The 25,328-nt window shown below is 51.7% G+C and overlaps 5 protein-coding genes across 5 annotated transcripts; 3 read left to right on the top strand and 2 right to left on the bottom strand.

The window, feature by feature from the left end:
• Positions 1-777: 777 nt before the first annotated feature.
• Positions 778-2,859, bottom strand: BROUX77_003934 (uncharacterized protein; the record flags this gene model as incomplete). The annotated part of the gene is made up of 2 exons (XM_073748640.1): positions 778-2,253; positions 2,323-2,859. The coding sequence occupies 2 exons, from the start codon at positions 2,857-2,859 to the stop codon at positions 778-780; spliced, it is 2,013 nt and encodes a 670-aa protein (XP_073606359.1).
• A 2,817-nt stretch (positions 2,860-5,676) lies between these two features.
• Positions 5,677-6,927, top strand: BROUX77_003935 (uncharacterized protein; the record flags this gene model as incomplete). The annotated part of the gene is made up of 1 exon (XM_073748641.1): positions 5,677-6,927. One exon carries the CDS (start codon positions 5,677-5,679, stop codon positions 6,925-6,927), a length of 1,251 nt encoding a protein of 416 aa, XP_073606360.1.
• A 560-nt stretch (positions 6,928-7,487) lies between these two features.
• BROUX77_003936 (uncharacterized protein) lies at positions 7,488-9,215 on the top strand (the record flags this gene model as incomplete). Its single annotated transcript, XM_073748642.1, has 2 exons — positions 7,488-7,906; positions 8,723-9,215. 2 exons carry the CDS (start codon positions 7,488-7,490, stop codon positions 9,213-9,215), a joined length of 912 nt encoding a protein of 303 aa, XP_073606361.1.
• Positions 9,216-12,934: 3,719 nt separating this feature from the next.
• On the bottom strand, positions 12,935-15,022 carry BROUX77_003937 (uncharacterized protein; the record flags this gene model as incomplete). The annotated part of the gene is made up of 2 exons (XM_073748643.1): positions 12,935-14,416; positions 14,486-15,022. The coding sequence occupies 2 exons, from the start codon at positions 15,020-15,022 to the stop codon at positions 12,935-12,937; spliced, it is 2,019 nt and encodes a 672-aa protein (XP_073606362.1).
• A 2,122-nt stretch (positions 15,023-17,144) lies between these two features.
• Positions 17,145-21,974, top strand: BROUX77_003938 (uncharacterized protein; the record flags this gene model as incomplete). Its single annotated transcript, XM_073748645.1, has 1 exon — positions 17,145-21,974. One exon carries the CDS (start codon positions 17,145-17,147, stop codon positions 21,972-21,974), a length of 4,830 nt encoding a protein of 1,609 aa, XP_073606363.1.
• Positions 21,975-25,328: the final 3,354 nt, after the last annotated feature.

Genomic DNA, 25,328 nt, shown 5'->3' on the forward strand with positions numbered 1-25,328 from the left:
CGGGACTGGCTTAGTTAAGAATGGTTTGGATTAAATCCGTGGCCTTGCATCGGGTCTTGGATATTGTACGCCTAAAGTTGCAGAGTCGTGTGAGTGAAGGGTGATATGCGTTTGAAGTCGGAGGCTCGCAGCCTCCAGAGCGACTGTAAAGTCGCCCCGATTTATAAGAGTGCCAGTGGCCTTTTTGAGTTCCCTTACAAGTGCTTTCTTGACGCTTGTCTATCACATACGACCATAGCCTGTAGAAAGCACGGGATCCCGTCTGCTCTCCCTTAGTTAACCTACAGAGCGCCAGACTAGTACTACGGTGGGTGACCACGTGGGAATCCCCGGTGTTGTATGTTTTTGCTTGAATTCACGGCGCTTTTTTGTGGGGCTGGGCCGGGCCGGGCCGGGCCGGACCGGGTCTCCAAGAGTCGCAATATTGCTAACGAAATTTCACGGCGAGCCGTATAGGTTAATAAAGAGACTTAAATAAAAGCAGGGCATGTCTTATCATGAAAATAGTACCGAAGACCGTCCTTTGTTGCATGCTGAGAATATTCTGCGTGGAGACGACTAGATGAAAAAGGGTTTACGAGACCAAGTCAAGGTTCCAAGAAGGGGTTTTTGATGCTCTATAACAATCTCTATTTATACTGCAAAAATCATGTATCCATGATAGCTAGTTGGTCACCTAACTTGGGGGGTACCTCGCGAGTAGACAGGTAAAATAAAGACAATCAAATCAAATCAAACCACCTAATTTGGTATTCTCTCCGTTTACTTTGATTCACCTCAGTTGTGGGCGTTGGCCTCGAGGGGAGAGCTTTCGGCGTTCATTTTGCCATCATGAAAACGGCCAACACCAAGACCTAGGCACTCGGCCATTTTGAAAAAAATATCGACGTTATCATAGACTCCATGGAATTCATTCTGGCACGGCCCACGAGCAAATACAGGCACATCAGTAAGAGAGTGAACACCGCAGCGCTTCCCGTCGGGCAGGGTACCGTTGATAATGAAACCATCGACGGCATCAAGGTCGTTAACATAGGACACCTTGCGGTCCTTCGTCTTCACGGCAGGAAGACGGGGACCCTCGGAGTGAACACGGTAGTTCTCACGGCGATCGGGAACACCGGCAGCACCAGCAGCAATGGCGTAGCGAGGCTCCCAGTTCATAGGAAAGTTGGGACCAGTACCGTAGTTGACACCAGGGACAGGCTTGGTGTACTGCGACTCACCAGACTGGCCATAGACACCAACAGCCTTGCGCTTGTCGCGCATGTTTGTTGTCTCGGAAATGTACTTGGTATCGGCAGAGCCAAAGACATCGAAGCCGTGGCCGTGATCAGCGGTAACGATGATTTGAGTGTCATCAAAAATGCCTAGAGCCTTGAGCTGATCAATAGTTTTGGCGATAGTATCATCGAGCTCCAGAAGCTCACCCAAAGCACGGTCGTAATCCAGATCGTGCATCTGCTTGTCGATCGAGGCTGCCTCAATCATTAGGAAGAAACCTTCCTCATCACTACGAGCGTTCAAAATCTCAATAGCCTTTCTGACCATGTCCTTCAGGCCAGGAAGATCGAGGGCAGGTTTGCCTTTGGTGAGGGGATGGCTATCCATCTTGGCCAGGTTTTCGGGGTAGACATTACGATCAAGCCAGACCGGCATGGCGCCCTTAGAGAATACGCCCAGGGCACGAGAGTCTGAAGTCAGGGCACCCAAAGAGGTATTGTCGTTGACAACTGAGTATCCTTTTGCGGCAAAAGTGGCATAATAATCTTGGCCAAGGTATGAACCCTTGCCGGGCAAGAAAGCCTCAGCACCGGCGCCAAAGTATACTTCAGGACCACCAGGATTGGTCCAGGTGTAGTTCGTCAAACCGTTCAGAGCCTGGTCAAGAAGAGGGCCAAACTGAAACCGACTGCCACTATGGCCAGTCAAGGCAGCTGGAGTGGCATCGGGGAGCTGGGCGGTAGTAACAGCACCCCAGCGCATACCCAATAGACGAGTAACAAGCTCAACAATAGTCTCAAACTTGGGATCATCGTACTCATCAGCAGAAGAGTCGGTGTAGACACCCATAGTATCAACGGTGCATTTATGACCGCTGTACATTGCAGAAGCAGAGTTAGCGGAGTCGGTTAGGTAGGAGTCGACCGAATGGGTCATCTGGTGGCCAAGCACGGGAAAACTATCCATAGTCATACGGGACTGATATTTTCCGTTAACGGACTTATGACCCAATAGGCGGGCGGCAGTGATCTAAGGGTTTTGTTAGCAACGGGTTATGTAGAGTACGGGACCCCGTTCTTAGACGTTTGGGGACCTTACCATGTTAGTGGTCATGCCGTCACCAATGAACAAGATAACGTTCTTGGCTTTGCGCTCTGGTGAAGTTGGGCGCACGACCCAGTTGGCGACAGTGGTTTCGCCATTGTAGTAGGTCAAGGTGACTTGGTAGTTCCCGGGCTCCGTGAGTGCGATACGGCGGTAGATTTTGGAGGCGACGTTGACCATGCTCTTGGATTCCCGGTCACGAGCAAAGAGATCTTCATACCAGCCAAAGTCCCACTTCTCCAACTTGGGCTCCTGGATTTCAAAAAAGTCGGTAATGGGTCGGGGGGTCTCACCATCCTTGCCGATGGTCACAGTGAAACCCTCATCAGGAACGCCGTTGTTGAAAGCCTCGCTACCATTTACGGGGGCATGAACTTCGACACGGAGATCAAAGTACTGGCCAGGAAGAAAGTCAGCTTGATCAGGAGGTAGAACACAGCCAAGTTTAGGACAAGCACCCAGACGCTGGAATGTCTGAGCAGTGGCCAGAGAGGCTGAAGCTAGAAAAGCAAGGGAAGCAAGCTTAGCCATGGCGAAAGAGCGAATAGAGGGAATGAAGAGGGCTTTCCAAGATGAACACGACACTAACCAAGCAATTCTTTCAGGTGGAGTAGAAGATGAAAAACCGGGATTGGGTGACTAGCAAATTTAGAGGTGAAGAGACGACGGAAACCAAAAACACAATTGAATCATATGAAAAACCCGCCTTAAGTAGTATGGTCGATAAACAGATGGAGATCCGGTCAACTACTACAAGAAGAAGCACGTACCACGGGTAGAACATGTGCCAATGGCACATTTAGATTTATCATGCCTTGAACCCACGCTCAGTCACGCGGCGTCTTTGCTTATTATAAGTAAGCTGCCTTGTTTCTTGTTCTTGCGGACTTTTTGCATAACTTGGTTCTTCACTCACCGTATGCCACGGGCCTATGCTTTAACATGTACTTTTGCGGATGTCAAGGCTTCTTAAAAAACGTGCGGGTCAACAAATAGTGGGATAATGGAAAGATTCATGTCGTTGCTTCAAGGGCTTTTGATTGTGTATGAAATGGAGTCCGGCATACCAGGTTAAGTACGATGTGCATATAACAGCGGCATATAAGGGATCCTCTTGCCAGGAAGAACAGATGAATTTGTCAAAGGAGCCCAAATCCAACCCACGAAACTCTTCTTGCGCAGAAGAGGGTGCAATCACAGAAGAAAAGTATAAAGGCGTAACTAAATGAAACCGAAGTTATCCCCAGTTAAGACACAGACATCTTTCAAAGCAAAGAATAGGACATGTAAATGCCGAAACGGATACACGGAGCAAATGGATATATCCGTCTGGTTGGTATAGCGCTCCCTGTACAATAAACATTGGCAAATAATGCATGGCCGGCGGTGGAACATGTACATTGAGGTACAGGATATTCCCTGCTCAGTCCTAAGGCCCAGAACTCCCGAGACGGGGCTTAGGAAGCTTTCGTGGAAACTGGAAGAATAAGAGAAAAATATGGAAGACAAAGTCACCCTCTTCAGAAACGACGTATACAAGCAAGTACCTGCATGTGAAGGCGCTTATGCTGCCATGTATGCATGTACAGTTTGCGGCAAGAATGTAGTAAGCATGTATCTATAACCATTGCACCGCGATTTATGCATGCGCGTTTTAGCCTGTGTAACGATGAATCCTGATCGGCGTTTATTGTTTCTGTTGTCCTCCGTTGCCGATCTAACCAACATGATCTGTTTTTCTCAATAAAATATGACACCTCGGTATACCCAGAGCACGTCTGAGCTTCACAAGTATGCGCTTGACTTGACTTGACTTTATTTAACGTCTTTTTGGGGGGAGGGCGAATAAATTAGTAAATCGTTGTCTTTTCTTCTGTTGATCATAGACCACGTGCTACCCTTGTACCCTCATCTCAACTCAACACGTCTAATAGACTTAGTCGTATGGAAGAGGAGAAAGAAGAATTGATTGAATTGATACTGAACTCGAAGAGGATGATCTAATATTTCCTAGACTTTCCATCACAACGGAGAGGGAGCACCTGCTCTTTATACACCTTTCCCATTACCCACGAAACGTCGTCTAGATCGTGAAACCGGTGCATGGGTTCACAAGTTCAGGCGTCCAGGAGTCCGTCCTCGGGGGTTTCGAGAGTCGGTAGTCCGGTTTCAACATGGCGGCCCATAGTCTCAGGTATACGGCGGTGATACCATTCTAACAACGTCTACCAAAATCACTAAGATTAAACAACGCCGGATCGATTACGGGACGGAAATTTAAAGTCCTCCGCTTGATACACCCATAGTTTCTGTGCGTTCGGGATGGCGCATCGTCCCCAAGCCCCGAAGAACTAGTGGTCCACACTCCGCTATGAGCAGCAAGAAACACAAGTACAAAAGAAAAAATAACAATGTCCCCGGATAAACCCTAACCCCCACAAGGAGTTGACCATCCCCACCAACATTCGTTCGACTGAGAAACGTGGCCAGACACAAAGTTGACCATCAAAACCAGCGTGGCATAGGAAACTCCGAGTCGTTGAGCGGGTGAAAAACTATGCCAGATGAGCCTCCGGAGGCTAGGAGTATATCCTTCCGCTTTTCGAAGTGGCCGCCGCACCGAACCATGGCTGAGGCCCGATGCAGTCCCCGAGTGCCACAGCAGGACAAAGGAAAGACAAAGGAAAAGGAAAAGACGAAGGTGGATCGTCTGAACCTTCAAAGGGACAGTCCCGAGTTGTGAAGATGGATCCACGAGTTTTTGGGTGTGGCGGCGATGAAGGGCCGGCGATCGCGAGGAGGGTGTCGTGAAAAGGGGGCGAGTCGACGGCGAGGAAATCCCTCAAAGTTGGGAAAAAGCGGACTCGGGCTTTGCAGCTCGTTGTTGTGTTGAAGAGACGAGAATGGCAGCAGCATTGGGATCGTGTTGCTGTTCTCATGAGACCCTCAGCATAGGCTCGAGGGGGGGGGGGGCCGACCCCAAAGGTACCCCCCCGAGGGTTGTAGGAGGGAAAGTTGTGTTTGCTTTGGCTCAGTAGGGTGCTGTCTTTATAAACCATTTTTTGACATCCATTTTCCACATACGACCATAGCCTGCAGAAAATATGGGGTCCCGTCTGCTCCCCCTTAGTCGCCCTCACGGCAGTCCGCTTTTATGTGGTGAACAAGCTCGCCTACGCCGTCACTGTCTGGTGGAACCACGGAGCCGGGACAACTAGCCAACCCCGTGGGCTGAAGCAGGCCGTGGCACTCCTGGATCGCACAGACCGCCGAGGTCTTCGTGCGGCACTCCCGCTATATTTCACAACCCCATGCGCTATATACAACCTAGCGTCCGGTTTCCCGTCAATGAGTTTTGTCCTAGACAGCCGCCTTGGTTCGGCCGGACTTAGGGCCACTCTCGCGCAGCCAAACCACCCGCTCGGAACGACAGCCACAAACTGGGGTAGAATAGGGAGGCTCAAGATGCTGCTCCTGCACAACCTGGCCACAAACTACCCGGCCCCCTTCACGGGCGCGCCTACATCATCTCGCCCCCATTTACAAGGTGACAAGAAGGCTGCAGCTGCGGCGCACCTAGCCTTGGTACGCTCCTCTTCCCCCTCGGACCTCTGGATATACACAGACGGATCCAAGCTGGGAGAAGGCCGGGTCGGCGCTGGGTGGGCGATCATTCGGGACGGGACAGTCCTGAACACGGGCAACTGCCCGATCCCTTTCCACGCCAAGGTTCATGACGCCGAGGTGATGGCCATTGCCAGAGCCCTGGAAGAAGTAGACTCGTGGGTGAAACCACAGTGCCGCAAGGTCTGGGTCTGCTTCGACAATCTCGCCGCGGTGTACCGTCTCACGAAATGGGGCGCGAAGCCCGGTACATCAGAAGAGCTCCTCTGGAGGGCCCAAATGATTTGCGCCGACTGGATGGGTCAAAGCCCCGACCACCCAGGTCCAAGGCCGTGGCCAGATGGTGCCCCCGCTGTGGAAGTGATTTGGGTCCCGGGTCACTCCGACGTCTGGGGCAACGAGCTCGCGGACCGACAAGCTAAGATGGGCGCCGAGAGGGCCTACACGCCCGTAGAGATGTCCCTTTCCTGGGCCCGCAGCCATTTCCGCGCCCGCATCACCACTGAGTTTCGCACCTGGTGGTCGAATGAAGGTTTTGCCAACAGACCCCACCTGAGCCGACCTCTCGAGGCTCCTAAGAAGGCCTGGAAAAGCCTTCTTGACGACACTGAGCGCAAGCTCGCCCGCGCTGTCCTGACAGCACTTTCTGGTCACGGAGACTACGCAGACTACCACCGCCGTTTCAATCACTTGAACGCGGTGCTAACCTGCCCCCTCTGCGACGCTGAGACCACCCCGGAGCACATCTGGACCTGCCCCCGCAACCCTCAACGGATGGCTAAGGGCTTCTTCCAGAAGCTCATAGCCACCAAGAGTGGAGCCATCTGGCTGGCATCTAAAGCGGCCAAGAGTCCTCCGGTGCTTCTAGCACACCGCCGTGCGGTAACGGGAACGGACCCGCAGGAAGGGGACTCCCCAGTTTGCCCTCCGCCCGACCCTCTACCGTCTGGTCCGACCCTGCCCGGGGCAGCTTAGCCTCTGGGGCCCAATCCTTTTTCGCGCAACCGCGCTGCCAACCCTCTGGCGTGAATACGCCGCCAACCCCCCTTTTTTTTTTCTTATTTTGCACAAATATTTTTATCACTACATCGGCGGTGAGGCCAGGACTCTGGGTCTTGTTTGGGGCCACGCGGACGAAGGACAGCCTCTGCGCTGGGCAGGTGGGAGACCTCCTGTCATTATACTTTGGATTGTGGGGTTTCTGTATGCATGGTTTTAGGTTTTGGTTTTTGCTTCTGTTATTGTTGTAGCGTAACCCTAACCCTAACCACACTCAGCGCCACATATGAACGCCACATGTAAACGCCTCACAAAACACCACCACCTCCTCTTAAATACCCGTAGATAGCACAACACTCCTAAGCATTTTCCAATAAAACCCTTAGTTCAACTTACAGTTATGTATTTTTCCTGGTACTAGAAATGGTCCCCTGTCGTATGTCGAGAACCTCGTGAGTAGACAGGTAAATAAAGAATGAATTAATTAATTAATTAAGCTCCTAAGGCTAAACAAGGCGCTACGTCTTCTGACCAGCATGCAGCCAGGGCCGCGGTCTGTGGCAGCGAGCGACTTCAACTTCCACCACAGTGCCTGGGACCCCCGATGCGCCACGGACGACAACGACGCCGAGCCCCTGCTGGCCTGGATGGAAGAGCGAGCTCTCCTGCTGGGCAACGCGGATGGGGAGCCAACCCACGAGTCAGGGAGTGTCATAGACCTTGCCTTAATGTCGTCGCCTCTTTTTGTCACCGGGGCGTGCGTCGAGCTACGGGACGATCTGACATGCGGAAGTGACCATTTCCCGCTCTTGGTGTCCCTCCCGCTCCCAAGGCACACAGTGGTCCCGAGCCCCGCGGGGCGCTTCCTCATGGACAAGCTTGACAAAAAGAAGTTCGACGCGGCTTGCAAGGCCGGCGCGGCTCGCCTAGACGACCTCGTGAGAGAGTGCCGGAGGTCAGACGGCCAGATCTCCGAAAAAAAAGCACATTGACGACTTCGCAAGACTGCTACGGGAAGTGATCCTGGATGCCCTGGTCACATCGACGCCCAGGTCCCTGGGCAAGGCCAAGAGCTTCCCATAGTGGAACGAGGAGTGCAGCGTTGCTCAGGCGGAGCAAAGTGCAGCGCGGAACAGGGTGGAAAAGGCAACGACACAGGCCGTAGCACAAGAGGCCAGAACCAACCGCCGCGAAGCCAAGAAGCGCCTCAGGCACGCACTCAGGAGCGCGGCTCGGACTCTCTACGCTGACCTGTTAGCGAAGGTTACTGATACCCGAGACCTCTTCCGTATCGTGAAATAGAGGACGAAAGCTCCGCACCGCCACTCCCCAACACTATCGCCGGCGGACGGAGCGGAGGCCACGGTACAAGACACCACGGAAAAGATCTCTCTTCTTCGCAGCGTGCACATGCCTTCTGTCCGGCCAGGGGACATTGAATCCCCCGTTCTGCATGTGGAACCCAGGACCCGGGGCTCCAGGATGGAGGTCCCGCCGACACGCGCCCGAATCACCAGAGACGAGGTGGAAGCTGCTCTTCGGAGGCCGCGCAACACTGCCCCCGGCCCGGATGGCCTTTCGAACAACGTCCCAAAGCTGGCCTGGCCCTCCCTCAAGCGGCAGATCACCCACCTGTTCAACGCAAGCTTCTTTTGGGGCGACCACCCCGCCTCCTTCAAAGAGGCTAAGGTGATCGCCCTCCCAAAGCCCAACAAGAAGGGTCGCTCATCGCCACGGGCCTACTGGCTGATCTCGTTGCTCCCGACCCTAGCCAAGTGCCTAGAAAGGATCGTCGCCCGCCGACTCTCGTGCTGGGCGCTGGAGGCAAAACACATCCAGGACAACTACGCCTAGCGCACTCCCTCGAGCGCACAGCCGACCTCAGGGATGAGTCTTCGGTCCTCACCTTTGACATCAAGGGGGCCTTCGATGCCGTGCATCCGAACCGCATGGTCAAACGACTGGTGGACCTGGGGTGCCCGGCCGGAACATGTCGATGGGTGTCCTCGTTCCTGGCGGGCAGGCGGGCTTCCCTAACCTTGGACGGCGTTTCCGACGCTCTGCAGCCAACAGGCGGCAGCCTTCCACAGGGCTCGCCCATCTCCCCAATCTTGTTCATGCTGTTCATGTCGCCGCTGTTCAAGATGCCACTCCCCCGCACTCTCCGTGGGTACGCTGACGACGGTTGCCTAGTCAACTCAGACTCGTCCCTCGAAGGCAACTGCTCGGTTCTCTCCCGCTCTCTGGAGCTCGTTGACAGCTAGTGCACGGACAACGGCATGGCGCTCGACCTGACGAAGTCCGAACTTCTGCACGTGACGCGCAAGCGTCATGGACAAAACCCAAGCCTGCGACTCCCCGACGGCTCTACGCTGGAGGCGGTCAGCCCTCGCGAGACCCTGCGCTGACTTGGCGTGCGCTGGTCACGAAACCTCTCCTTCGTGCCACACATCCGAGACGTGGCACAGAGGACGGCACCGGCCATTCGCGGCATCCAGATTCTGTCCGGGTGCTGGAAAGGCGCTCCGATCAAGGGCGCCCTCACGGCGGTCCGCGCATGCGTGGTTGCCAAGCTGTCTTACGCTGCGGCCACATGGTGGTGCCCAACCCCGCCCAACGCTCCGCTGAGCCGCGGGTTACTGAGGGCCTCAAGGCTCCTCGACCGCACCGTCCGCAGAGGCCTCCGCGCCGCCCTGCCGCTATATTGCACCACACCCTGTTCAATATACAAACTCGCATCGGGTTTCCCCCTCATGCGCTATGCGCTGGACAACCTACTTGGGCCGGCTGCTCTCAGAGTCGCGCTGGCCCCGCCAAATCACACCCTGGGCTCCGTAAGGCCTATGTGGGGCATACTGGGTGAGCTCAGGAGTATGCTCCCATACGAGCTGTCCACGAGCTTTCTGCCGCCGTGCAAGGGCAAGCTCCCTTCGACCCGGGCCCCGATTCGGGGTGACAAAGAGGCTGCCGCTGCAGCACACCTCGCTCTGGTCCGCTCCTCCCCCCCCCTCAGATCTGTGGCTATACACAGAAGGCTCGAAGCTGGGTCCGAACAGGGTTGGCGCCGGCTGGGTAATCATCCAGGGGGGGACAGGTCCTGCTCTCGGGAAACCGCCCGATTCCCTTCCGCGCCGAGGTGCACGACGCCGAAGTGCTGGCCATTTCCGAGGCCATAACTACCGTCGAAGGGCGGGACAAACCGCGGTGCCGCAAAGTCTGGATCTGCTCGGACAACATGGCAGCGGTGAATATACTCACGTCCCGGGACGTCAAACCCGGAACCTCCGAGGAACACCTTCGGAGAGCCCAAAAGATTTGCGCGGACTGGTTACGTCCCGATGCTAACCATCCGCGGCCAAGACCGTGGCCAGACGGAGCCATTGAGGTGGAAGCGATCTGGGTTCTAGGCCACTCTGATGTCGTGGACAACGGGCTCGCCGACAGACAAGCTAGGCGGGGCGCCGACATAATCACCGCGAGAACAGGCATGTCACTCTCCTAGGCACGTAGTGAACTCCGTGCCCAGGTCACTACCGCTTTTCGCGCCAGGTGGAAGGCAGAGGGTCGCAACACCAGACCTCATCTGCGTTGCCCGGTGCAGGCCCCGAATAAGGCCTGGTCGAGTCTTCTAGACGAGACCAATCGCAATCTCGCCCGCGCAGTGCTAACAGCTTTGTCAGGCCACGGCGACTTTGCGGCCTACCACCGCCGTTTTGAGCACGAGAACGCCGTGCTCTCCTACCCCCTCTGCAGAGCTAACACGAGCCCGGAACACATCTAGGTCTGCCGCCACAACCCACAGCGGGTGTCCAGCAGCTTCTTTCAAAAGTTGATCGGCACCAAGCGCGGAGCCTGCTGGCTCACCGCCGCATGAGGCCAGACACGCAGGCGCAAGACGCGGCCCCTCCCGCACTCCCTTTTCCACCTGGAGACGGCGAGCCCTCGGGGATTCCCCCTTAGCGCGCCTGCGCTGCCATCACCACCCTTTTTCTACTTGCTTCTCTCCTGATTCGTACTTCCCTTTGTTGTTTCCTTTGTATTTGTTTTCTGTTTAGTCTACATCAGCGGCGAAGCCAGGACTCTAAGCCAAGTTTAGAGCCACACAAGTGAAAGACAGCCTCTGTGCTGGGCGGGTAGACATCACTTTAGTCACTACACTTTGTTCGTGGGGTTTCTGTATGCATGGTTAGAATTTTGGTTTCTGTTTCTGTAGTTATGTAATACGGTTATACCTTTTCGGGATGAATTCGTTTATATTTTACGTTCATCGCTGGAGGTGGAACGAAACTCCAAAGATGAGTAAAAAGACAAGGCTGAACCAGATACAAGGCTGTGGTGGCGACAACAACGAGTGACCAATCCACCATGGGGTTCAAACGATGATGCATATTTGTATACAATTATCTCAACCATATGAAATTCAATTCGTATGTTTTCTATATAAAATACGAGCTCTACTTCTAGTCTTCAAGACGCGGTACACAAAGCCAGGATATAAAAGTAGATTCCCAAACTGTAGCTCAATGACATGATTCACCTCGAAATCAGACACCATGGGAAGTCTGTCTATGTTTTCTCAACACAGCGATGGAGGTCGACTCTTGAATTTATATTGCTCTCCCTGTCCTCAAGACGAAAGCTTTTTGTATAAATCCTTCTCTTCAGAATTATTCTAAAGTTTCGTAGAAGAAAGTTATGAAGGCCAGAAAAGGTTCGTGGTATTTGATAGTGATAATCAACTAGAATTACGAGACTCGCCCGAACTTTGAGACGCCATAACTCAGGCAATAGGCTGATATATTTGATGCAAACTTGATATTGACGTAGCCCAATCATTTCACTATCAGTAGAAGGTCTTTGGTTTTAAAAGGCTTTTCATTTGCCCGTGTAATATAAAGAAATGCCAGTCTGGTCAGTTTCTCGGGGGTGAGAACGGTCTAGGTTTTCTAAAGAGTTTCCCACGGGATTAGGCGTTCATTACTAAAGGTTGACATGATAGAATGATTCTTGAATGGATTGGGCTTCTTTAAACGGCCATATCTAGGCTTGGGCTTCGACGTGAAAGTTTTGTTGGCGGATTGAAGTATACGGGTGAGGTCTTGTGGTCTGCTGGAGCCTCCTTCGCAATGGACCTCACCGATGTTTCTTTCTGTGAAAGTGGAACTATCGCTTCTTTTGCTTTCACAAAACCAATTCCGACTTCTTCAGTGATTGGGGCATATAGGGTCACAAAGAGGGCATTTTGAAGTCATTTTGTTGAGAAGTTGTGGTGGTTTAACTAGAAGTGGTGCTTACCATGGTGTTTGTTGAGTTGAGATAAGGGTACAATGGTAGCACGTGACCTGTGGTCACGTGTCATAAAGATCCACAGCATCCCACGACATGGGAATATAAAGCAAGGCTTCGGGCATGGAAGAGAATAGGAGTTGTTAGTTGAATGGAGAACGATTTACTGATTTATTCGCCCTCCCCCTAAATGTGTTTAGCATTGTACTAAGTTTTTCAAAGTGAGGGTAGAACATTGGCAATTAACTGTACAAGGCTGTGATGGCGACGGCAACTGGGTGGGAATAGCTGCCATTTTCACAGGTGCCGGTAACCTGCTGCGATGGCCACATCGTCTTGAAGATCAGGTGCCGACAAGGGCGTTGTTGTGTCGATCCTCGCGAGACAGGAATATAGGGCTATCACAGCGGCAATGGCTCAAACTCTTTAGAGCATCAACACTGTAGCCTTCACAAGCAAAAGTTATCGTAAGACGAATGGCACAAGGCCACACAAGGGGGAGATGCTGACTAATCGTACCCACAATTGCATGAGTAAAGTAAAAGGCACATATGGTACATTGTACTTAGGCAATGTGCCTTTTGTACATTTTCGTTATTCGTTGACATTTATGTTTACCTTTCAATCGGGGCCTACGCTACAAAAGTCATATATCTATGATAGCTAGTCATCCAACTTGGTATTCTTTCCTTTTCGTTTAATTCACCTCAGTTGAGGGCGCCTCGAGGGGAGAGCTTTCGGCGTTCATTTTGCCATCATGAAAACGGCCAACACCAAGACCTAGGCACTCGGCCATCTTGAAGAAAATATCGACGTTATCATAGACTCCATGGAATTCATTCTGGCACGGCCCACGAGCAAATACAGGCACATCAGTAAGAGAGTGAACACCGCAGCGCTCCCGATTGGGCAGGGTGCCGTTGATAATGAAACCGTCGACGGCATCAAGGTCGTTAACATAGGACACCTTGCGGTCCTTCGTCTTCACGGCAGGAAGACGGGGACCCTCGGAGTGAACACGGTAGTTCTCACGGCGATCGGGAACACCGGCAGCACCAGCAGCAATGGCGTAGCGAGGCTCCCAGTTCATAGGAAAGTTGGGACCAGTACCGTAGTTGACACCAGGGACAGGCTTGGTGTACTGCGACTCACCAGACTGGCCATAGACACCAATAGCCTTGCGCTTGTCGCGCATGTTTGTTGTCTCGGAAATGTACTTGGTATCGGCAGAGCCAAAGACATCGAAGCCGTGGCCGTGATCAGCGGTAACGATGATTTGAGTGTCATCAAAAATGCCTAGAGCCTTGAGCTGATCAATAGTTTTGGCGATAGTATCATCGAGCTCCAGAAGCTCACCCAAAGCACGGTCGTAATCAAGATTGTGCATCTGCTTGTCGATAGAGGCTGCCTCAATCATTAGGAAGAAACCTTCCTCATCACTACGAGCGTTCAAAATCTCAATAGCCTTTCTGACCATGTCCTTCAGGCCAGGAAGATCGAGGGCAGGTTTGCCTTTGGTGAGGGGATGGCTATCCATCTTGGCCAGGTTTTCGGGGTAGACATTACGATCAAGCCAGACCGGCATGGCGCCCTTAGAGAATACGCCCAGGGCACGAGAGTCTGAAGTCAGGGCACCCAAAGAGGTATTGTCGTTGACAACTGAGTATCCTTTTGCGGCAAAAGTGGCATAATAATCTTGGCCAAGGTATGAACCCTTGCCGGGCAAGAAAGCCTCAGCACCGGCGCCAAAGTATACTTCAGGACCACCAGGATTGGTCCAGGTGTAGTTCGTCAAACCGTTCAGAGCCTGGTCAAGAAGAGGGCCAAACTGAAACCGACTGCCACTATGGCCAGTCAAGGCAGCTGGAGTGGCATCGGGGAGCTGGGCGGTAGTAACAGCACCCCAGCGCATACCCAATAGACGAGTAACAAGCTCAACAATAGTCTCAAACTTGGGATCATCGTACTCATCAGCAGAAGAGTCGGTGTAGACACCCATAGTATCAACGGTGCATTTATGACCGCTGTACATTGCAGAAGCAGAGTTAGCGGAGTCGGTTAGGTAGGAGTCGACCGAATGGGTCATCTGGTGGCCAAGCACGGGAAAACTATCCATAGTCATACGGGACTGATATTTTCCGTTAACGGACTTATGACCCAATAGGCGGGCGGCAGTGATCTAAGGGTTTTGTTAGCAACGGGTTATGTAGAGTACGGGACCCCGTTCTTAGACGTTTGGGGACCTTACCATGTTAGTGGTCATGCCGTCACCAATGAACAAGATAACGTTCTTGGCTTTGCGCTCTGGTGAAGTTGGGCGCACGACCCAGTTGGCGACAGTGGTTTCGCCATTGTAGTAGGTCAAGGTGACTTGGTAGTTCCCGGGCTCCGTGAGTGCGATACGGCGGTAGATTTTGGAGGCGACGTTGACCATGCTCTTGGATTCCCGGTCACGAGCAAAGAGATCTTCATACCAGCCAAAGTCCCACTTCTCCAACTTGGGCTCCTGGATTTCAAAAAAGTCGGTAATGGGTCGGGGGGTCTCACCATCCTTGCCGATGGTCACAGTGAAACCCTCATCAGGAACGCCGTTGTTGAAAGCCTCGCTACCATTTACGGGGGCATGAACTTCGACACGGAGATCAAAGTACTGGCCAGGAAGAAAGTCAGCTTGATCAGGAGGTAGAACACAGCCAAGTTTAGGACAAGCACCCAGACGCTGGAATGTCTGAGCAGTGGCCAGAGAGGCTGAAGCTAGAAAAGCAAGGGAAGCAAGCTTAGCCATGGCGAAAGAGCGAATAGAGGGAATGAAGAGGGCTTTCCAAGATGAACACGACACTAACCAAGCAATTCTTTCAGGTGGAGTAGAAGATGAAAAACCGGGATTGGGTGACTAGCAAATTTAGAGGTGAAGAGACGACGGAAACCAAAAACACAATTGAATCATATGAAAAACCCGCCTTAAGTAGTATGGTCGATAAACAGATGGAGATCCGGTCAACTACTACAAGAAGAAGCACGTACCACGGGTAGAACATGTGCCAATGGCACATTTAGATTTATCATGCCTTGAACCCACGCTCAGTCACGCGGCGTCTTTGCTTATTATAAGTAAGCTGCCTTGTTTCTTGTTCTTGCGGACTTTTTGCATAACTTGGTTCTTCACTCACCGTATGCCACGGGCCTATGCTTTAACATGTACTTTTGCGGATGTCAAGGCTTCTTAAAAAACGTGCGGGTCAACAAATAGTGGGATAATGGAAAGATTCATGTCGTTGCTTCAAGGGCTTTTGATTGTGTATGAAATGGAGTCCGGCATACCAGGTTAAGTACGATGTGCATATAACAGCGGCATATAAGGGATCCTCTTGCCAGGAAGAACAGATGAATTTGTCAAAGGAGCCCAAATCCAACCCACGAAACTCTTCTTGCGCAGAAGAGGGTGCAATCACAGAAGAAAAGTATAAAGGCGTAACTAAATGAAACCGAAGTTATCCCCAGTTAAGACACAGACATCTTTCAAAGCAAAGAATAGGACATGTAAATGCCGAAACGGATACACGGAGCAAATGGATATATCCGTCTGGTTGGTATAGCGCTCCCTGTACAATAACCATTGGCAAATAATGCATGGCCGGCGGTGGAACATGTACATTGAGGTACAGGATATTCCCTGCTCAGTCCTAAGGCCCAGAACTCCCGAGACGGGGCTTAGGAAGCTTTCGTGGAAACTGGAAGAATAAGAGAAAAATATGGAAGACAAAGTCACCCTCTTCAGAAACGACGTATACAAGCAAGTACCTGCATGTGAAGGCGCTTATGCTGCCATGTATGCATGTACAGTTTGCGGCAAGAATGTAGTAAGCATGTATCTATAACCATTGCACCGCGATTTATGCATGCGCGTTTTAGCCTGTGTAACGATGAATCCTGATCGGCGTTTATTGTTTCTGTTGTCCTCCGTTGCCGATCTAACCAACATGATCTGTTTTTCTCAATAAAATATGACACCTCGGTATACCCAGAGCAAGCCTGAGCTTTACAAGTAGGTGCCTTTATACAACACAAATTACCTAAGCCACATCTAGAGGTATAAATAGCCGAAGGCTACGACAGTAGTCCCCACTATCTGTTGATATTGTCAGCATGCCAACCCTACAAATAGAAGCATCTTAGGGTTGTGCTCCTCTGACTACATCGGAATTGCCTTCAACTCGTTCACGTTCTAACATCACAAATCGCCACAAGAGGAACGCTATTGTAAAAGTTCCCAACCTAGTGGAAGCTGAACGACAAAAGGCCGTACTTCTCCTTTTCTTGCTCGGACTAGACTCTGCTTCTAGCACAAGACATCAATGGACTGCTGGGCATAAAAGGGCTGCTCTCTCCCTCTCTTCCATAGTATCTAGAATAGAAGGCATCGATCATCGTTCGCCTTTCTTCCCCTTCATTGAATACATTCTCTTTCATTGAACTCTTTGAACTTGTGACGTTCCGGATACTTCTCCGTACAGGACAACAGTGAGTCCTCCTATTAAACACTGATAGGTTATGAGCCCGGGAGTGCTTCCCACGAACACTTGCCTCGTTCTTCAGCACCTACTCTTGTTTCTCAAGTCTAACATAGACTGTTAGATCACAACATCTTTGAGAAACCATCCAAAGTCCCTACTCTGCCATCTTCCAGAGTACACTAAGGCATCTCGCCTCTCTATCAAAGTCCCTACTCTGCCATCTTCAAAGTACACTAAGGCCTCCTGCCTCTTCAACTTGTCAAGCTGCTACTTTCCGCCCTCTGCAAAAAGTACACCTCCTTCTAAGCAACATTTCATCCCTTCGTTTCCTGTCCTCTCTATTCTTCTTTCTACGATTCTATTCTGTCATTTCTTCACCTGTCATCTACAATCATGGGCTCTACTTTCCTCCCGCTGCCTCTCACTGGGCTTCTTCCCATCCTCACTAAATGGGATCAAACCACTTACCTCAAGTGGCGAGCTATGGCCGTAGATGCTGCCCAGGAGTATGGTTTCCGTGACTATCTGGTCCTTTCTATGGAAAAACCCGAAACCGAAGCTCTGGCTCTTGAACATGGTGAAGCGAAAGCTTACAAAGCCAAACGGCTCTTCAATTTCTATCTTCAAGATGACATGAAATCCAACTGGATCCAGCAATACGACAGTCTGAATGGCCGTGAAATTCTACATGCTCTTGATGGGTATTTCGGCACTCGAGGCATTCTGCCCCTAGTCAACGCCGTCCGCGACATTGAGATCCTCATCGGAAAAGTCAGGTCCATTCCTCCTCTGGAATACGCCACCAGGCTCCGCAACCTTAACGATAAACTCAAAATTCATGGTTGCGAAATGCCGCCCATTCTTCTCTCGGGCTTCATGGCTAGTGCCGGGCAATTCCACAGCGAATCCTGGTTCACTCGGATCCGACATCTCACTGACGACGTCCCCAAAGAGCAATGGCCTACTGTGGATAAGATCCTCAGCTCCATCGACACGGAGGTCAACCAACCCAAACCTCACTCGGAGCCCGTCGCCCTGGCCACTGTCACCAAGACTCAATCCAAGTCTAAGAAGAAAGCAAAGAAGGACAAGTGCAAACGTCACCCTTGGGCAAAGCACACAGACGACGAATGTCGCGCGAACCCAAAGAACAAGGACCACAACACTACTAATGGAAACAACAACTCTTCCTCTGGTCCTAGGGTGGTGAACTTTGCTGCCGCCAACTGCACAGTTGCGATGAACAACATCGAAGAAGGAGACCCCGCCCATCCCGATTTGTGGATCGTGGATTCTGGCGCTTCTTTCCATATGACAGCTGATAGGTCCCTACTCTTTGACTACAAACGCATTGAGTCTTCGCCTATCCAAGGCTCCGGAGCCATCCTCCGATGTGTGGGAAAGGGGACTATTAGGATCAACACTCGATCCCCTGACGGAAACAAGGTCACTCTCGTCTTGCCTGACGTGCGCCATGTGCCGAACCTTCCAAGAAACCTGCTCTCTACGTCTCAGCTCTGGCAGCACGGTGTCCACTTCGACCAACGCGTCCCTGCTCTGATCGGCCCCAACTCCGATGAAGAATTGGCCATCGTCAGACCTTTACACGGTGTCTACCACCTACTGGGCTTTGCAGAACCCGTACCTACTGACCAGATCTCCCCGCTTGCTCTGGCTACCGTTGCTCGCAACCGGCCTCAACCGAAACCCACCTCTACTCCAGCTGATTTAAGCCTCTGGCATCGCCGCCTAGGCCACATTAACCCTGCCAACGTCAAAAAGACGGCAGCCCACGTTCTAGGTCTAGAGCTGGCAAATCTAGACATGTCGTCCGGGGATAAATGTGTACCATGCTGGACCGCCAATCCATCTCACCACTCCCACCATGAGCGTCCTGAGACTAGGACTAAACGTCTCGGCGACCGCGTACATGCTGATCTCATCGGCCCGGTGTACCCCGAATCTCCAGAAGGGTACAAATACGTTCTCATGGTGGTAGATGATGCCACTCGATACAAGTGGGTGGAATTCCTCAAATCCAAGCAAGCCGATGAAGTTCTCCAAAAGATGCTCAACATCCTGAGAACTCGCTTTGACGCCAAAATTCGTGCTTTCCATGTCGATGGGGGTACTGAGTTCACTTCGGTTCTGCGTCTTCTTGAGGATCAAGGCACTGAGGTGCGGGTTACGCCTCCATACTCACCTAGCTCGAACGGCCTCGCTGAGAGGTGGAATGGTATCATCACGGGTAGAGCAAGGGCTATGATGCACGACTCGGGTCTGCCACACTACTTCTGGCCCCATGCTTTCCGCTCTGCTGTCCATGTTTCCAACCGTCTGGCTTGCTCTTCAAACCCAGGAAACATGACCCCATACGAGGCCATATACGGTTCTCGTCCTTCTGTCGCTCACTTTGTTGCTTTTGGCTCTGCCGCATACGTCCTCACACCTGAGCCTACGCGAGTCAAATCTCACAAAATTGCTGCTCGGATTGATGAAGGTATCTTTATAGGATACCAGGGCGAGACGATCTATCGGGTTTACCTTACAGACAAAAAGCGCATTGTCTCCTCACGTTCCGTCCGTTTTGACGAAAACATTCGTCCAACGCTGCCCGATGCCCCATACGAAGCTGCAAATGACTCTGAAGACGAATTTCCGCCTTCCACCTCACAGAGTCAAGGGGGTACACTTCCAGGTGCCGCTTCCCTCCAAGCTTTTCCTTCAACGCCACCCTTACAAGAGCTTGCCTCCAGAGCTACCACTCCGGCCATTGGACTACACCTACTGCCGCTAGTTACGTCCAACAACATGCACACCACCTCGCATGCGCCGGCCCCGTTTCCGCCTGCTGCTCCGGCATCAACTCACGTGCCCGCTTCTACCGTTTCTGCTCCTACTGATGCACCTGTTGCGACAGTCACTACTCTTCCTCAACCAACAACTGACTCTGCGATGATGGACAACGAAGTCCTGGATTCCATCCACGAATCCCAGCCGACACACCCCGAGCGTCGTGCTACCCGCTTCAGAAGAACGAAGGAAGAACTCGAGCTGGGCCTGTCCCGCGAAGAAGCAAGACGTAACAGGTTAACAAGAAACACGAGGAACACTCAAAAGGCTGTCACCAGAGCTGTACAAGCTGTACAGCAATTCACAAACGCCTCTCAGAATGCTGAACGTCTGGTCTTCACAGCAAAAGAGCTACTGGATATCACTACCAATGCGGCTCGCATGGCACTTGGGGCCAACGAGGGCGCCACCCAAGCGGCTCAGGCAGCTATAGAGGCCCACCGTAGGGCTCACGACTTGGCCAACGAGGCCAACACCTCAGCGGACGCAGCAAACCATCTGGCGAACGCTGCTAGCCACTCCGCCAACGCTGCCAGCCAATCTGCCAACGAAGCCGTGGTCGCCGCCATTTCTGCCGCCAACCGTCCTCCACCCTTATACCACCTGGTCGAAGACGAAGTGGAGTCAATAGCGTCAGAAGTTATTGATCCCAGATTGCGACAGATCGAATACGAACCAGAAGATCTGTCCCGTGCTCTCGTCTCGCACCCTCCTCAAGAGCTTGTTCTGCACAATCAAAGTGCAGAAGGGGACGTAGAAATGAACGAAGACGACCCCTACTATTACGCTCTCCACACTATGGCCGCGGATCCCTCCACCTTTCGCCAAGCCATGAGAACTTCTCATGCTTTCCAATGGCAACAGGCTTGTGATGAGGAGATGAACGTCCACCATTCCATTCCCACGTTCTCCCTTGTACCTAAGCCCAAGGGGGTACCCATCCTACCGTCTAGATGGGTATTCAAGACGAAATCTGTGGACGGCAAGGTCATACGATACAAGGCACGATGGGTCGCCTGCGGTAACTTCCAAGATCCAACGGAGTACGAAACGTTCTCCGCCGTCGCCAGCGCTACTTCCCTGCGAAGCGTGCTCGCGTTAGCAGCAATCAACCACTGGTGTGTCTTCCAGGCCGACGTCAACACGGCTTTCCTCCATGGCCAGCTTCTGCCGGAGGAACACATCTTCATCCGCATGCCTGACGGCTACAGGAGCAATGACAGTTCTGGTCATGAACTAGTCGGCAAACTTTGCCGCGCCCTGTATGGACTTCGACACGCTCCACGCCGCTGGTTTGAAGCCCTGGAAAAACTATTATTCTCTCTGGGCTTCCACTCTTTAGACGCTGACCCCTGCATCTTCCTAACAGCAGGGTGTATCATCATGATCCACGTCGATGACATGCTAGTCATCGGACCCGACCCGGTACGACTACGGCACCTCTATGAGCAAATTCATGCCGTGTACCCGATGAAGGGTTTGGATCCCGTCTCGAATTACCTGGGTATTCACTTCTCTGTTGAACCTGGACAGATCAATCTTGTCCAGACCCAGTATATCGCAGACCTGATGGATCGTTTTCAGATGTCTCATCTGCCGGCCAAAGCCCGTGCTGTCCCCATGACTGGTACCACCTTCCGAAATATCTCCTCTCCCGCTCTGAACAGTCCTGCCCTCAACTCTGAGGACACTGCCCTATACCTGCAAATGGTCGGCTCTCTGCAATGGCTCTCCTGCATGACCCGACCAGACATCACCTTCGCCACTAGCTATTTAGCTAGATACAGCCACAGGGCCACAACGGCTCACCTAGAAGCTGCGAAGGGTGTTTTGCGGTATCTTCGGTCTACACCGACCAGAGGGATTTGTTACTCTGCTTCTGCCAACCAAGGACTAGAAGCCTACACCGACGCCGCTTTTGGAGACCACTTGGATCGCAAAAGTACCTCAGGGTACCTCTTCAAACTAGCGGGTTCCCCTATTTCCTGGCGTGCGGTCAAACAGAGTATCCAAGCAGGCTCTACCGCGGATGCGGAGTATCTCGCGGCCACCATTGCGGCCAAGGAAGCACGCTACATACGCCGATTGCTCGCCGATCTCCCACAGTCACGCAATGAATCTGATCTCCAGCGTCCACTTACTCTGTTCTGCGACAGCACCAACGCAATCGCCAACATGAGTCGCCCGTCCATAAACAAACGGACTCTACACTTGGACAGCGCCTACCACTTCATTCATGAAGCGGTACAATCAGGCTGGATTAAGCCGACCCATGTCTCCACCGAAAACATGGCGGCCGACGGTCTGACCAAGGCCCTGGATAATCAGAAGTATGTGATCTTCGTGCGACTACTCGGTCTGATGGATTAAGCTCACTACGCAGAAGTCAAGAGGGCGTGTTGATATTGTCAGCATGCCAACCCTACAAATAGAAGCATCTTAGGGTTGTGCTCCTCTGACTACATCGGAATTGCCTTCAACTCGTTCACGTTCTAACATCACAAATCGCCACAAGAGGAACGCTATTGTAAAAGTTCCCAACCTAGTGGAAGCTGAACGACAAAAGGCCGTACTTCTCCTTTTCTTGCTCGGACTAGACTCTGCTTCTAGCACAAGACATCAATGGACTGCTGGGCATAAAAGGGCTGCTCTCTCCCTCTCTTCCATAGTATCTAGAATAGAAGGCATCGATCATCGTTCGCCTTTCTTCCCCTTCATTGAATACATTCTCTTTCATTGAACTCTTTGAACTTGTGACGTTCCGGATACTTCTCCGTACAGGACAACAGTGAGTCTATCAGTGTTTAATAGGAGGACTCACTGTTGTCCTGTACGGAGAAGTATCCGGAACGTCACAAGTTCAAAGAGTTCAATGAAAGAGAATGTATTCAATGAAGGGGAAGAAAGGCGAACGATGATCGATGCCTTCTATTCTAGATACTATGGAAGAGAGGGAGAGAGCAGCCCTTTTATGCCCAGCAGTCCATTGATGTCTTGTGCTAGAAGCAGAGTCTAGTCCGAGCAAGAAAAGGAGAAGTACGGCCTTTTGTCGTTCAGCTTCCACTAGGTTGGGAACTTTTACAATAGCGTTCCTCTTGTGGCGATTTGTGATGTTAGAACGTGAACGAGTTGAAGGCAATTCCGATGTAGTCAGAGGAGCACAACCCTAAGATGCTTCTATTTGTAGGGTTGGCATGCTGACAATATCAACAGAGTCCTCCTATTAAACACTGATAGATTATATCAGGTCAACTTCATAAATTAAAACAATCGGGTACCCACGGTAGCAAGAGACCTTCTACTTGTCTATTCATGGGCCGCATTTTCAGCCTGGGTATATGCATCTCGGCTAAGCGGCTACTTCAAGCGACTCTAGAGCATTGTTCTTGGCGATCGATGTTAGTAGTTAGTGCCACTAGTAACTACATAACTAACTAACGACAATAACTGCTATGTGCCGCTGACGTGTGTATAGTCTGTGTAGTGCGTAGTTGTACTTGCCTCCCTAGACCATTTCCATATATGAATATCTTTCACTCAAGGCTAAAGTCGTAGTTCAAGAGAGTCACGTTTCGGAGTGTACCGGCTTGTTTCTTCCACCCACCAGGTGTTGCTATTTACTTGGCTGTATCTGATCTTTACACCCACACCCTCGATAAAATTATATCGGGAGAGATTTTCGGTCTATTCTCGAGCTTCTAAGCTAGGCTTACCGCCCTGCGGCCCTTACAAACACTCATCCCCTCTTTTATTGACGTTCCTTTGAGCCCGTTCTCATGGACGCTCGCGCATTTTAGTGGTGCGATCCTATCTTCACCTCCTTGGCAAGATACGAGGAAAACGGGGTTTCTTGTTATCGGATGGTTAGAAAAGGTGACCATTCACAAGGATATTTGTAGCCGGTAGTGACTGCTTACGTTTCTTAAGTATGTCTAGTTAGTGTTGGTGCATCCAGTCAACCCTAAAGGATTCGCGACCCTTAAAGGATGAGCTGAATGAAGCACCTGACGAATGTCCCCAAAGCACTATACCCAAAACAATCGGTCACTTGAACTCGAACGTTTGGAGTAGAGGTCAGTCGGCCGTTTGGATCACGGGTCCTAACACTGACGTCACGTTTCCGGGTAACAAGCTGAACATCCACCACTTGCACAAGCTCCGAAAGATCAGAACTCTTTCTACTTGCTCCTGAGAAGCACAACTCTCCATGAACATAAAAGGTTCAGTGTTTCCTATGTCAATTGTAGCTAGTTTTTCCTTCTAGACAACAGTCTTCATCTTCCTCTCTATTGAATACAAGAGCAATACTTTCTACCACAGATCTTTGCGCGCACTTACTTCTGTAATCTATTGATATTGTCTGACGTTCCGGAATCAAACTTCTTCCGTAAACGACTTCAGTAAGTCCTCACAATCAAAATACTGAAAGTTAGGGTAGTTAACTAAAGGTTTTTGTTTAGCAACTAGTTCTTTGATTTCATTTCTTGCTTCTCTTTCCACCTCCAACACCTATGAGATGACTAGGCAGGGTCTTGGCAGCCTGGCAGCTGGCTCCGCAGTCGCCAGAATCCTCCGACTTGGACTGCCTTGGTGCCTGTAGTCTCCCAGCTCAAAAGAAGCTGTAAACCACAACTCAGAATCTCTATTGGTGTTGTTGTTGTTGTTTATCTTTACGCCGTGTGCTAGGATTCACCAGTCGAATGGGCGTCACAGGCGGCTAGTCCACCTGTGAAAAGAGAAAAGCTATGAAAAGAGCAGGTCTGCACCTAAACGAAGAGAACAAACAGCTGGAACACGGAGGCTCGCAGCCTCCAGAGCGACCCTAACGTCACCCCAAAGGTCCCAGTAAAACAAATAACGAAATACAAAGAACTAGACAAAGGAAAAAAAGTAGAAAATTGCTCGGTCTTTCTGCCGGCCTATGCTTGGTTGATGAGGCGTTGCCGCCCGGGGCCCCTCTGTGTCAGTTTGTCGACTCTCTCGGCCAACGTCTTTGCCCCTCGTGCCGTCTTCAATAGACGCTCTACCCATGACCTGCTGTATCTTTTCTGTAGGCCTTTGCATGTCCAAACATGTGGGCCGTCTTTCTCGGCCCCGCATCTCTCGCACCCCAATGGCGTGTCGTGCCCGAAGCGGACGTGGTACTTGTCCAAGTCTCCGTGCCCCGACCTTGCCGCGAGGGCTCTGCCCACGCTGGCTCGGTTCTTCTTTCCAGCCGTAGCCTTCCATGCCACTGGTTCTTCCAGATTCCGCCCAGTGCTTTTTCACCATCGATCTGTCGCTGCTTGGAACTTCTGCCTGTGCCATCGTTTCAGGGCTGCCAAAGCCCACAGTAGATTGGGCTGGGCTGTTTCCTCTGTAGAGGCTTCTTTTGCCGGCTGGTCCGCTCGATCGCTTCCTGGGATGCTTCTGTGGCCCGGAACTCACCTAACTTCCCGGCTTCGGGTGGGCCTGCCGTTCAGCCTTTCCACCACGCTGCGGTTGTCTAGGCAAATGACGATTTTGAGGTTTTCCATTTTTGCAGTGGCTTTGACTGCTTCGGCTGCAGCGTGTCTCGCCGCGATCGCCTCCACATCCACAACCTTTGCCCCGACCCCCAGATGCAGTTTGCCTGTGGCCAGTTCTTTCCCTTGCTTGATCAAAGCCCATCCTGAGCCGGCGTAGCCTTTGGAGTCCTTGGACCCATCTGAATACGCCCACAGAATTGGAGAGCTTTCGTCTGTA

Source organism: Berkeleyomyces rouxiae (genome assembly GCF_048999995.1).
Source record: "Berkeleyomyces rouxiae strain 22BRR77 chromosome Unknown BrBRR77_ptg000003l, whole genome shotgun sequence".
NCBI classification, from domain to species: Eukaryota; Fungi; Ascomycota; class Sordariomycetes; order Microascales; family Ceratocystidaceae; genus Berkeleyomyces; species Berkeleyomyces rouxiae.